The sequence below is a fragment of the Myotis brandtii genome, unplaced genomic scaffold, assembly GCF_000412655.1.
Source record: "Myotis brandtii unplaced genomic scaffold, ASM41265v1 scaffold213, whole genome shotgun sequence".
Taxonomy (NCBI): Eukaryota; Metazoa; Chordata; class Mammalia; order Chiroptera; family Vespertilionidae; genus Myotis; species Myotis brandtii.
Genome location: NW_005357962.1, coordinates 349,077 through 363,494, shown reverse-complemented (window position 1 = coordinate 363,494; position 14,418 = coordinate 349,077). Strand labels below are relative to the sequence as shown.

Genomic DNA, 14,418 nt, shown 5'->3' with positions numbered 1-14,418 from the left:
ACCTTAGGGGTGATCCGATGAGCAATGTAGGAGGGGTAGGGTTACTCCCTGCATTGTGCCGGCGCCGTACTGCCTGGCGCCTAAATGTGCTGCGTTCACGGCGAAATGCCACGGCCTCCTCGCTGGCCTGTGCTGCTGCATTAAGACAGACTTAGGTCAAATAGGAGCCTAGGTCAGAGATGTAAATAGCAGCTGAGCCTGTCTCTCCCTGACTTCCCACCCTCGAAGGTAAAGGAACTTGTTTAACTGAGCTAAATGGTTTTCTTACATATGCTGTTAATCTATCATAAGGAACAAAATCAGTCCTTTACTTACAGATAACTATTTCTTTAAAAATAATGTTTCTGCCCTAACTGGTTTGGCTCAGTGGATAGAGCGTCGGCCTGCGGACTCAAGGGTCCCAGGTTCCATTCTGGTCAAGGGCATGTACCTTGGTTGCAGGCACATACCCAGTGGGGAGTGTGCAGGAGGCAGCTGATAGATGTTTCTCTCTGATCGATGTTTCTAACTCTCTGTCCCTCTTCCTTCCTCTCTGTAAAAAAAATCAATAAAATATATTTTTAAAAAATATTAATGATGTTTTTGATCTATTATCTGCCCTCACCATAGTCTCTTCAACTGCAATTTCTTACTTTAAGATCTCTGTTGTTTTAAATATTTTTTGAAAAGTCTCATTTATTTAGTCCCATATTCCTTTGTTCTCCTTTTACTTAAGTCAGCCTTGAAAGTATAGTATTTGTCAGTTTCAACTAATGATATGGGACCTTAGTTTCTCACTCCTGAGGACAGTAAAAGCAGCAACCACAGTACTTCAGTTCTGATGCCGAGAAAGAAGGCCCTAGTCCACCTCATCCTACCCTGTGCCACAACTTTGGCAGCATTAATGAAACCACTGACTGCTAGGATGCACAACTAGTTTTTAGAATTTTTCAGTCCAAAGCAGCTGAAATATCTATCAACTAGGAAGTAGTTTACTGCCATCAAACTTTGTTCAACTCTACGCCCCAGCACTGGTCCCCTCAACATTAGGAAGGAAATACCAGCAAAAAGGCAAGTATAGAAACTCATAACTTAATCCAAAAAATAAAGTACAAACTAAAACCAATATACAATGAGAAAATCACAACAGTGGCTTAACAGAATCTATCATAATAAAAGCATAATATGCTAATTAGACTGGGAGTCCTTCCAGACAACCTTCTGGACAAAGCCAGGGCTGCGAGGGAAGCCGGGGTCCCGGGTGCCTGCCACGGTGAGAGGGAAGCCCGAGTCCCGGTGCCTGCTGATGGCCAGAGGGAAGCCCAGGTCCCGGGTGCTGGAGGGAAGCCAGTGCCAGAGGGAAAAGCCGGTGCCGGCAGCTGGGGGAAAGAAGGCCTACTCTTGTACAAATTTCGTGCATCAGGCCTCTAGTTACTACATAAAATTTTATAAAACCATTGACTTGAATTTCTAAAACAATATGCAAAATGATGTTTATCCATTTGAATTGAAAACAATCATTTCCTAGTGATCTAAATATCTTAAGAATCATTTTGATTTATAGACAGGATATTTTGAAACTAAATATGAATAAAGACAAACAACTTAGTGCAGAAACATTCTTTCCAAATATATAACTCCTTTTTCAAAGTATGAAATGGATTACAAAATCAATGTTTTGTTTAGATTTCAGTACTATTGCAAGCCTTCTTAAACAGTTTAAAAGCATTACTAATTCTCAAATTATTCTCCTTAGCAATAGCCATTCCCATCACTGTGAATGTTGATTAAAAAACAAAGCACTAAAAAAAACCACACAAAGTATTCTTTTAAAATGTTTACATTTTTATCCTCTCCCCAGGTTATACCAGTAAATATTCTTTGTGTAACCAATCCATTATGATTAGCAATATATGGACTACCTCCAGAAGACAAAGACTTCTTTGTCTTTAGGTATTATTTTCTTTTATTGAAGGAATGACAAGCACAGAATGATTTACACATTTGGCAAGCTTCTGCCAGTAAGAAGTATAAGTCACAAATTACAGGACACTTATTTATATTATTTATATTACTTATTTATATTGTTTGTTTTTCAGCTCACACACTATAGTAATATTCTAAAGTTAGGCAGCTAAATAAGAATTAAGCTTTGATCCAAACCACAACTCTCTTAGAGCTAATCTTTATTTTTATTCTCCAGTTTTACTGAGTTATAATGAAAATTCTGTTAAATGTGAAAAAAAAACCTATTACTTGTGATATATAAGCTAATGGATGCAAAAGTTACATAAGACTTGCGAGAACAAATGATGCTGATTAAATCTGGTCATCTAGAACCATGCTGTCCAACACAGTAGCCACTAGCCATCTGGGGCTAAACATAAATTAATGAACATTAAATAAAATTTAAAATTCAGTGTATCAGATTCATGAGCCACTTTTCAAGTGCTCAGCACCTACATGGCTAGTGGCTACCACTGCTGCACAGAACAAACATAGAACATTTCCATCATTATAGGAAGTTGTATTGGACAGTGCTGATAGTCAAGGATACTTTGTTACCACAATCTATAAACAGTAGTGTGTGCTTTGCCTATTTCTGACAACCATGACCTAGAAAAAAAAGTAACCAGCACTGTCACAAAGGGGAAAACATACACTGGCAGGCAGTCATCCGATGAAGGTAAACAAAGCGAAGAAAACAAGCCACTTGGAGAAAAGGAACTCTGAGAAGCGACTACTGCAACTGTTAACGGTTCTTAGATATTCGAAAGGTTAACTCTGGTGACAGAACTTAAAATCACTCTTTTAATACTCAATTCAGTATTTTGTGAACTTATATTGAAGATTTCTATTCTATTTTAACAAACTATTGGTCAATTTACAGGTCAATTCACTTCACTGAGAAACTTTCAAACATTCTCTCTAGTTTGAGATATTTTGTTTCAGCCAAAATAGCAGAATAAAATTTACGCAGATATAATTTATAGAGGATCACTTAATGCATAGAATATACTAACATTATTCAGAAGAATTTGGAGAAAAATGGAGTATGTTATCAATGAATACTGAGTCTAGGAAAAAGGGAAATAGGAAAGTTTTATTTATTATCTTCCTTCTACTGAAGACTTAATGGATTTAATTTTAAGCAAAAGCTAGTTATTACATAGCACGGATGAAAAGAAAAACTACTGTGCCCATTTACAATCAAAATGTCTTTGGCTTTTTCAAAAAATGCATTTCTTTTTGCTATTAACACACCATTTATATTTTGTTATCTGCAAAATCACTAGATATTAATACTTCTTAGATATAACACATCAAGATGTAAGTTTAGACATCCATTGAACAATGTATTAAAATGGAGTTATGGTTAATGCCTATATCCTCCTCTGTAATAGTCAGTGTGTAAACATCTAATGCTAAAAGAATTTTCAAAGCCTACTATAGCAATTACCTTAACGATAGATAGGACCACACTTTCAACTGAAAACACTATGCTATTTGTGGTTACAACAAATAAGACTAAGCCATGCCCCTGGGAATATACTACTTATTCAGAACAACTCTACTTGAAATAGGGTCCAGAGGGAGTCCAGTTCTATTAGAGCCAAGGAAAGAAACGTGTCTTTAAAGCTTAAAATAATTTGCCATAAGTATATTCAGTCACATAAGTTATAACCAAGCTTAATGGAAATTTACTTCTGCAATCCAAATGCAATAAACTCTTTTTGAATCCTTTAATTTTATAAAAGAAAACAACAACATCTTTAAACTAGGAAAGCAGACCAGGACAGAGAAAACTATTAAAACCAGATTTTGAAGTTGATATTTTGACATTGCTTAAAACTCAGTATTTCCCTGACCAAAAAGATAAAAGTAACTATAAAATAGAGCATAAAAAACAAATAGTAAAAATTTAGCACTCTCAGGACAACTAAATTTTATGCATGTGTAGAAAAGGGAGAAAAAAGTCACAAATATTCAAGTGATTAAAAGACCATAAATGACAAGACATATGAAATATTTTTAAGGACATGTATTTAGACAATGTGATTTTTAACATATTTTTTTAATTACAAGAGTCTTAACAACTTCTCAAGTCATTTCTTTATTTTAAGAAAACTTCAAGAGAGTGCGTCACCATCAAAGTAAGTTTAAGAGAAAACTTCAGATAATTAACTCTTTACTTCTGACATAGTGATACAATCTTTCAATTAAGTTTAAATATTTACTGGGTTCCTAAAGGCATCAATTCATGCACAAGGAACAGATATCCTTGGCCATTTTAGACAGCTGTGACCCTATCTATTCCTAAAGATAAAGATAGAAAAATCCACAATACACACCTCCTACCTCAGGAGTTACCTCCATTTATCTTAATGAGTTAAGGAAAATTCTACACATTCTGTATTGAATTATTTTAGTGCAACTATTTATTTTCATATGGAGTATTAAACAATAGACCCTCAGTGTGTTTTACTCTGTGAATGAAAACAGGGAAGCATTAAAAGGCACTAAAATACTTTCAGGATGGCTGGGATGCACAAAAGAGCAAAATTTGGTAAGGTAGGAGGTGAGGGTTTTACATATTCTATCTCAAAAACTGTAAAGTTATGATCATAATATGTACAGAATAAGATGCCACTTCAAAACAATGTCAATCATACAGCTGATTGCTTAGTGAAAGGATTCATCCTATATAATAAAGAGGTAATATGCAAATTGACCCTCACACCTTCGTGTCACAAGATGGCCGCCCACACGTTGTCACAAGATGGCTGGCACAGGAGGGCAGTTGGGGGCAACCAGGCCTGCAGGGGAAGGCAGATGGGGGGTGACTAGGCCTGCAGGGGAGGGCAGTTAGGGGCAATTGGGCCGGCAGGGGAGCAGTTAGGTGTCAATCAGGCCGGCAGGGAAGCGGTTGGGGGTGATCAGGCAGGCAGGCAGCAGCAGTTAGGGGCAATCAAGCAGGTGAGTGGTTAGGAGCCAGCAGTCCCCGGATTGTGAGAGGGATGTCCCAGATTGGAGAGGGTGCAGGCTGGGCTGAGGGACACCCCCCCCCTCCAGTGCACGAATTTCATGCACTGGGCCTCTAGTATGTAATAAGTTACTTCTTGTAATATACTGGTATGGCTGGACTCTTGTGATAGCTCAATTGCTATTAAATGAATTAATAAAAATTTAGACAGAAGAAACTATTTTAAAAGGTATTACTTTCAGTGGGGAATGTTTATTGTAAGAAAAAATGTAGTAAACTTGGGAAGATCATGAAAATAAAATGTATTTTGGTACCTCGAACAGATTAGAAGCAAATGTTAGTAGAGAAAGAGACATGAAAGTATGAAACAAGTATACTAGTATGTACAACTCAGAAAAATAAAAGATATATGCAAACATTCTGAAATATTGTTCAAAGTAAAAAAATTTACTTAAGAATAAAGTTACTGTATGAAAAAATAAACATTCAAATGATTTTGCAAAAAAATTGGATATGTTTTAGCCATTTTCTCTATACATTTTTCCCTTTCTTACTTTCCATGTCAAAAGATGATGCTAGTCATCAGCATGCAAAGATTTTGTTCTAATATGTAAACAAACTTTTATAAGCACCATTTTCTTGGAGGCCAAAGAACGACAAGAATCTACTGTACAACTGCTAAGCATTCATTCAGAATTACAGAAATTTTCATCTGTGAAAACATTGTAAAGGACTACTCTTTTTCACAAGTAAACCAACAAACAGCAAATTACAACAAAATCATTAGCTGTGACTTGAGTTAAAAAAGAATTTGCATTTCCTATATAGTAAAACCCTAATATGCAAATCGACCGAATGGTAGAACAACCGGTTGCTATGACGCGCACTGACCACCAGGGGACAGACACTCAATGCAGGAGCTGCCCCTGGTGGTCAGCGCACTCCCACAGGGGGAGCACTGCTCAGCCAGAAGCTGGACTCATGGCTGGAAGGCACAGCAGCAGTGGTGGGAGCCTCCATGGCAGGTGGACATCCCCTGAGGGGTCCCAGGCCGGGCTGAGAAACCCTCCCTCCCCCAGTGCACAAATGTCATGCACCGGGCTTCTAGTTATTACATATTTTCCACAATCCCAGGCATACAAACATAGTTGAGTAGGCGAAATGCTTTCAAGAAATTAAATTATATTCTGGAGTCATAATTCACATAAAAGATATATACGGATTACTTACTTTCATAGGCAGTTCCTAATCTTTTAAAATCTTTTGGGAATAGGATGAAAGACAAGGCCCCTCTCCCAGAAAATTGTACTCAAAAACAATTTTGCATATATTTTCAGGAGATTCCCTAAATAAGGGGTCATTAATGAAGAGTATGTATTTGACGTGACATATATTCAGAAAAGGAAACTTCCTTACAAATAATTTAAAGGCAACATTTCCATAATAAATCTACAATTTACAAAGCACTTTTACATACCTGAGTTCATTAGAGTCTGACAGTTAACTGTTTTACAACTGAGGAAATTGAGGCACAGATTTAATGGATTGCCAGAGTACCCAGTTAGTAATTAGAGGTGGTTTTAAACTGTAAATGTCTGATTCCTTATCTAGAACTTCCCTGCTGCTGGAAACAAAATACTATCATGTCTCCTCCTGCCACACAAAACTAGGCATGGTCTGGTTTTAGGAATTCTATATATAAACCCTTACTTGCCTCATCAATAAAAAAAACCTGTTTGCCGCCCTAGCTGGTTTGGCTCAGTGGATAGAGCATCAGCCTGTGGACTGAAGGGTCCCGGGTTCGATTCCGGTCAAGGTCATGTACCCGGGTTGTGGGCTCGATCCCCAGTAGGGGGTGTGCAGGAGGCAGCCGATCAATGATACTCTCTCATCACTGATGTTTCTATCTCTCTCTCCCTCTCCCTTCCTCTCTGAAATCAATAAAAATATATATTTTTTTAAAAAAACCTGTTTGCCTGGCTGGTATGGCTCAGTGGTTGAGCATCAACCTGTGAACCAGGGGGTCATGGTTTGATTCTCAGTCAGGGTACATGTCCAGGTTTCAGGCTCAATCCCCAGTACAAGAGAGGGGGAGCAGAAGGCAGGCTGGTCAATGATTCTCTCTCATCACTGATGTCTCTCTCTCTCCCTATCCCTTCCTCTCTGAAATCAATAACTATATATATATATATATTTAACACTGTTTAATTCTGCTCCAACTTGCAATAGCAGCCTTTCTTTTGCACTAGGCTTGTCACTTTCCAGTGGATTTCTAGTGGGAAGAGCAAGAGACCTCTATACTGTTTCCCCTTACAGGTGAAGCAGCATGAATTTATGGGATTAGGTGACCAACATTTGCCCTTAGCTAAACCAAGTGTTTGATTGACTTATTTAGTTTTACAGCGAATTGGAAGTCCTTGTTTAATGGAGTATTTTGCTTTTGGTAACGCATTTTTCCAAGTAACTGGTGCACCCAAACCTATTTACTATGTTTAATGAACATCTTCTATGTTGTTTAACATGTCTAAGCTTTCTTCTCAGTAGAAATTAATAAAATCTTTCCTCAATGAATCAGGGTCAGTCATATATGTATATACTTATTACTGTACTATACTACAATACAGAATTAAGTTATGGGACTATGATGTCACTGACCACTATTAAAATAAAGACAGCCCTAGCCGGTTTGGCTCAGTGAATAGTGTCGGCCTGTGGACTGAAGGGTCAAGGTTCAATTCCAATCAAGAGCACATGCCTGGGTTGCAGACTCAATCCCTAGTGTGGGGCGTGCAGGAGGCAGCCAATCAATGATTCTCATCATTGGTGTTTCTATCTCTCTCTCCCTTTCCCTTCCTCTCTGAAATCAATAAAATAAAATAAAAATTAGAAAGACAATTTGCTCCTGCATTTAATGACCCCACACCATTGTGGTTTTTTGCTTTGGTTTGTATGGTTATTCCAGCAGCTTCTTTAGTGTTAGCAGTGGGTTTCTTCTGCTGTCATTACCTTTGCCTCTACAAGCGCCCCTCCCCTTTATCAATTTCCTTCTTCTAACTTGCCACATGGACTGGGAGATCAGAAAATGAATTCACTGGAATTTAGAGTCCCTCTATCTAGTAAAGTACGGAGCTTTAATTTACATGTTCTTGTCTGTGCAGTGGTCTTTGTCTTTTCTTTCTGATGTTCAATAAATGTTGGGTTCAAAATAACCAGCCTTCTGTGTACACGTATGGCATAAATCTTCTTAAACTACTTATTGAAAAGATTTGACTGTTCTTTGAATAAAGTAATACTTACTTAACAAAACATTATTTCTGGTTCCGAACACAAAAATATTATAATAGGATCCTATTTCATGCTACAGAATAATGACCCAAATATTACATTGCAAATAATTTTCTTAAACAGAAAAACAAGAAATTCAGAAAAAAAAATACAAAATATAACAGAGCGACTAATAAACCTCTCCATGCTGGTTGTTCTTTATAATCCGTTGACTTGTGCAGTAAATAAGTTCAAGTGACCAAAAGAAACTGATACATATGATAGAAAAACAACATTTTTCTATCATATATAACTTACCTGTATAGTTTTACTCTTAAAATATTAGTCAAGCCGTAGCTGGTTTGGCTCAGTAAATAGAGCGTCAGCCTGTGGACGAAGGGTCCCAGGTTTGATTCCAGTAAAGGGCACATGCCCAGGCTCGATCCCCAGTAGGGGGCGTGCAGGAGGCAGCCAATCAATGATTCTCTCTCATCACTCATGTTTCTCTCTCTCCCTCTCCCTTCCTCTCTGAAATCAATATAAATATATATATACACATTAGTCAAATTATTAAAGAAATGCTTTATAATTATAAAAAGTATGCAACTCAAGATCGACAACAAAAATACCTTCATTTGAATCTAAACACTTTTCCTGCCTAAGCAATCAAATCATTATTAATGAAATCCAACTTTAACCAAAATACTTGATTAATGGTGAGAAATCCTATGAAAACAGTTACTTGTTTTGTGACTAAATATCAAAAGAAGTTATATGACACATTGCTGCCAAAATAAGATTAAAATCTTATTACTAGATTAGATGTTATAAAAATGTTTTCCTGTTTTATTATGTAACAAATTAGGACTGCAGATAGTATTTTTACTACTGTTGAGTTTCACAATGGCACAATTAGAATATCTCTAATTCATTTCTATATTTTCTTCTACTTTAAAAATAGGATACATTTGAGTAGTTTAATAAACTGGCCTGTATAATAGTAATAGCAGCACTCAAACATTTACTATGTGCCAGATACAGTTCTAAGCATTTTACACATAGTAACTCCTTTACTCCTCACAAGAGCCCTATGCCATAGATGCTCTGATCAACACAATGAAACATCAGAAGGCAGAGGCTTGGAGAAGGTAAGTAGTTTTCCTAGAGCCAGGACTACAGTGGTGCCCATACACTAATAAGCGTGACTTCATGTCCCTGTGTTAGATTAACTCCTATTTTAGAGTATTTTATTTTAGGACTTTAAAGTACATTTCCTAAATTCCATTACCAACACCATTCAGCTTAAAAACTGGAGAACTCATCGGCACCTCACAATATATTAGGATAAAACTATTTATGGCTTAGGTATAGGCATATGAATGGTAAGCAGCATCCTCTGTTTTGTTGACACATTTCAGGAGTACAGTATGTAAGGCAGAATGGTAGTCCAGAAAATTTTCTCCTAAACTGTCAGACAGGACTGTTCAATAATTAATGCAAAAATAAACAAATTTTTAGCAAGTATTGGAGATGCTGTGTAATTTTTAAATAATGAGAACCAACACAACCCCTCCCACTACCTCCAATTTTCCAAAAAGCCCAAACAATAAAATATGATGAAATCCATGTAACTATAAATCCTCAACACATTTAAGCAGTTCAGTTATGCTCATATTTTTATTCTAAACCCAATGAAGCTTGAATAAAATAGCCCCTACAATGCCTTCCTGTGGCAAACAATGTTTTTTAACAACCCACAGACTATTACATTTATTCCACCAAAATGCATAAACATTTTTAGTTCAGTATTTTGTTTCTTACTAACAATCAATGGTTTATTTGTGTGGGTTATTTTTTAATAAGTACACAAAAGAAAACAAAAACTGATACATATTAGTCAAAGATCTGCAACGAGAAACAATTAACATCTTCCATATAACTTTTCCTAAAAAACAAAACACTTTACAATCCCTGTGAAAAGGAAATGACATCTTAAATACAAAGACATAAAAATTTATTACAGCTCTTTTATGTATTTTTTAGTATTTACATTTCAGCAATATTTTTCTCCCATAGCACGTTCACTCTTACAACTTATTTTAATGACAACTTTAAAAATTAAGCTATATTTTAAAACTCGTGGTTTCTTGCATGTCATGAACATATCTGATATGATCTGTATGAGAAATAACTGAAAACAAATCAGACCTTTTACAAAGAACAGAATGAAATCCATGTCAGATACCCGAAGCATGGTTATAATTACTTCAAATGTAATTAGTTCTCAATATTTAGATTAGATGTACTATTTTCTTCCTTAGTTACTAACGATCAATCTTTTTACATTCTCATTAGAAATTCATCTTTGTTAGAAAATATACCAAAAGAAACAACAGAATGTTTGCCACAATATGGACTTTTTAAATACTCTGGGTGAAATTAGAATTCTTTGAGAGAAAAAGCATGTCCTTATATTTCAGAATGCTTGTCCAAACAAAAAAACTGAGCATACCTTTTAATAAGACTGATTGTTATTATACCAACAGACTATAAGCTTTAAAACTAAAGATATGAATAAAAAGAATGGGGTTGGGGATTAAAGAAGTTACAGTGATTTCCTTCTTCTCATTCTAGTCAAGGACCAGACTCCATAATAACCAGAACAGAATAAACAAACAATTCTGGGCAGGAGGAAACAGCAAGAAACAACTTTTAAATAAACAAAATGGCCAAAACATACTGATAATATAAAATCACCTATCACATTTTGCACAATTTCCCATAAATCTGAAATAAATAAGCTATTATTTTAACCAAAACACTATCACTGTTAACCACAGGGAGCATCATATACCATTAATAGACACTAAAGGCCAATATAAACTACAAATATCAACTTAATAAACTTTAAGAAAAGTATAAAGTTACAGAAAAAAAAAAACTGTTCTTAATGCCTAAAACTTGAGTACAGAAAAATAAAACCAAAGAGACAGACATCAAAGGAGATTCAAGGTTTCAAAGTACATAGTCAGAGCTAAAGTAATGTTTGGGGAAAATCTCACATTAACAAGTTGAGTGATTTAAGTTTAGTGGCACACAGTATACAATATATAAGAAATAACTGAAGATAGTTTGGTGCCCTAATGAAACTCTACATTTTATTGTTGCTATTGTTACACAAAGAAGAAAGAGGACCAATTTTTATTATTCCTAATAAAATATTAACAGGTGGCAACTGGCCTAGAAACGGTGAATGCCATTAAGAACAAACTGGTATATTCAAAGAACACAACTCAAAAAATACTTTCTTGATGTTCATACCAAAACCTTTTCTAAGATAAGCACCTCCTTCTTCAGGAAGAAAGTCTATTTTAATAACATAGTGGAAGGGGAGATATTAACACAAAGTATATTTCAATAGTACCAATAACTGCAATGACTCTTGGGAAATCTCTTCCTGTAATTGACTTACCTCCACTGACTGCATCTTGCTCTTCACCTTCAGGAAATGCAACTTGGCTTGGCAAGCTATTCCTAGATCGAGTGACTGTCTCTAACTGGGAAGCCCGTCCCAGTAAAGATAGCTCATCTAGCACCTCTCCTTCTTTGGCCTCGAGGTCTGACTTTGAAGTGGTTAAGGGTTTTATACTTTCGGGTGCCATTAGCCTATTGGAGTCATTCAAACATGCCACTGTGCTACTGTCCAGACTCAGCACTCGGGCCCGAGTCTTGGCACTATTTGTGCTAGAAGTCCGACGTGTTGTCCGCTTTTTGCCAGTTCCTTCAGGACCCAAATGAGCTTTGTGTGTGTGCTCAGAGTCAGTGCCCTTTTCTTTAGGGATATGTTTAGTCTTGAGAGCACTGTATCTTCCCTCAGGAGATTGACACGAATGAGAAGTGGTGCTAGAAGAGCTATCACTGCTGAACTGGTGAGCAGACTGAACACTCGATGCTCTGCTCAAGTCACTCTGGTCACTGGAGTCCTCATCGTGACAGAATATAGCACTGTGTGGCTTGGTACCAGCAACACCTCGAAAGGAAACATAGTCCCTATGCCGACTTGAATCAAAACTGCTGGCCCGTTTTTTCCCTGTCCGTCTCCTGCCCGACTTATGGGCAGAGGCTGTCCGATGGATTAAGCTGGACGATTTAGGTCTTACATCCCCTTCCTTTTGCTTTCCACCGTCTTTCGCAACTTTTGAGTCCTCTGAAACAGCAGACTTATCACTCTGCTCCTCCTTGTTGTCGGCAGTTTTCCCCAGGGGTCCGTCCCCCTGAGAAGTGAATTCGTTTGCGTGGGGGTTTTTGTTGGCTTCTTCCGATGCAGAGGGGCTGAGACCTCTCTGATCGTGCACATCATCAGCGGTATTTGAATCCTTGGCCTCTTGAACCTCATTGTTTGTACTCACTTCCAAGGCAGTCTTTTCACTACTAGTCCTTTTGTCACTGGAACAGCTACTCTTATCCTCTGGTTCGGCACAGCATTCTTTTCTCCTACCACTTCTCTTTCCCACTTTAGGAGACTCCTCGTGCTCTGACAAGATGCTCTCTATGTGAGTTGAGCTAGTCTGTTCACTTTTATAGCTGCTGACAGTGCTGTTAGTGTCACGGTCCGTTCCACTGCAATAGCTCTCTGTTGACCCACTACTCCGTGTGCTCAGGCTCCTCAAGCTGTCCATACTTTTGTCTGCTTTCAAAGGCTTGCTCTTCCCACTTTTTGTAGGTGGCTGAGAATGACTGTTTTTCAGCTCACCAACAAGCTGAAATTCCCCAGATAAATGAGAATTTTCCACCAAGGATTCTTTGGATCCAGAATGAGGTTTGGAAGATTCTAACTCACTCACTGGGTCTAACCCACGTCTTTGCTGATACAGAGGGAAGTCATTCAGTGAAGTATCTGGAAAAGCCACAGCAGAGCTAGAGGTCCGTGGTACACCTCGTGGCCGGTGCTCTTTCCTGTAAGAGTGTGAATGTAAAGGGACGAGAGAAGCTACTTCTGTGTCACAGGCGCTAGACAGAGACTGATCGACGTGGTGGTGGCTGTGACTTGGCAGGCTCACTTTGTCGCTGCAGTCCCTTGGCAAGTCCTGTCCACAAGAGGACAAGGAAGGCTGAATGGAGATGAAGGAATCATTGGAGACCAAACGGAAGAGCTTCCGATCAGTTGCCAAATCTGTTTCAAACACATTTGGAAATGTTAACACAAATTCTTGATCTGCTTTTCTACTGTTTAACAATAGAAAGAATTCACAGCATACAGTTAATCAAGTATAAACAATTTCTCAAGTAATTCACTAAATAACAATTGGCCAGTCATTCCAAAGAGGTGGTTTCTGTTTCATAGCTGCACAAAGACAGCATTCTATAATGAAATGAACGAGTATCCTCAGAAAAGAGTCTATAAATTATCAACAAAAATTAAGAGGCAACAGCCTGGTCCATGTGGTTCAGTGGTTGAGCGTCAGCCTATGAACAAGGAGGTCACAGTTGGATTCCCAGTCAGGGCACATGCCTGGGTTGCGGGCTTGATCCCCAATGGAGGACATGCAGGAGGCAGTTAATCAATGATTCTCTCTCATCATTGATATTTCTCTCTCTCTCCCTCTCCCTTCCTCTCTGAAATCAATAAATACATATGTATTTTTAAATAAGAGGCAACAAAAAATTATATTTAAAATAGACCGAGATCTCTATGTGAGCCCTGTCTCTAACTTACTAACTGGGTAACCTTGGATTACCTCTCTAAGCCTCTGCTCTCTCACTTGTAAAATGCAATATCAATCCCAGCAGTACCATTGAATGAGATATGACATACATTGCTTAGCACAGTGTCTGACACAATTAACAGTAGCTATCATTATCTCATTAACATAACACAAAAATTTTTTTTTTAAAACTAATAATTTTACAAATCAACAAAAAACTAGTCATCAGAAACAGAAAAAAAAAATCAAAAGGCTGACCAATGCCAAACAAGATATAAGAGGATATCTTGCCCTAGCCCAGCCGTGGGCAAACTACAGCCCGCGGGCCGGATCCGGCCCGTTTGAAATGAATAAAACTAAAAAAAAAAAGACCGCACCCTTTTATGTAATGATGTTTACTTTGAATTTATATTAGTTCACACAAACACTCCATCCATGCTTTTGTTCCGGCCCTCCGGTCCAGTTTAAGAACCCAGTGTGGCCCTC

The 14,418-nt window shown here is 37.6% G+C and overlaps 1 protein-coding gene across 8 annotated transcripts in view; it reads right to left on the bottom strand.

The window, feature by feature from the left end:
* Positions 1–14,418, bottom strand: part of PCNX (pecanex homolog (Drosophila)) — a 129,206-nt gene that overhangs the window by 95,062 nt on the left and 19,726 nt on the right. For 4 of the 8 annotated variants that reach the window (XM_014539289.1, XM_014539287.1, XM_014539286.1 and 1 more), the window contains 2 exons: positions 11,700–13,400; positions 3–135 (listed from right to left, as the gene is read on the bottom strand). The exons of 1 other annotated variant lie outside the window; for it this stretch is intronic. In XM_014539289.1, the coding sequence (XP_014394775.1) occupies positions 3–135; positions 11,700–13,400 (1,834 nt within the window). The remainder of the gene's footprint in view (positions 1–2; positions 136–11,699; positions 13,401–14,418) is intronic. 3 more of the 8 variants (XM_014539285.1, XM_014539290.1, XM_014539291.1) reach the window with 3 other exon arrangements.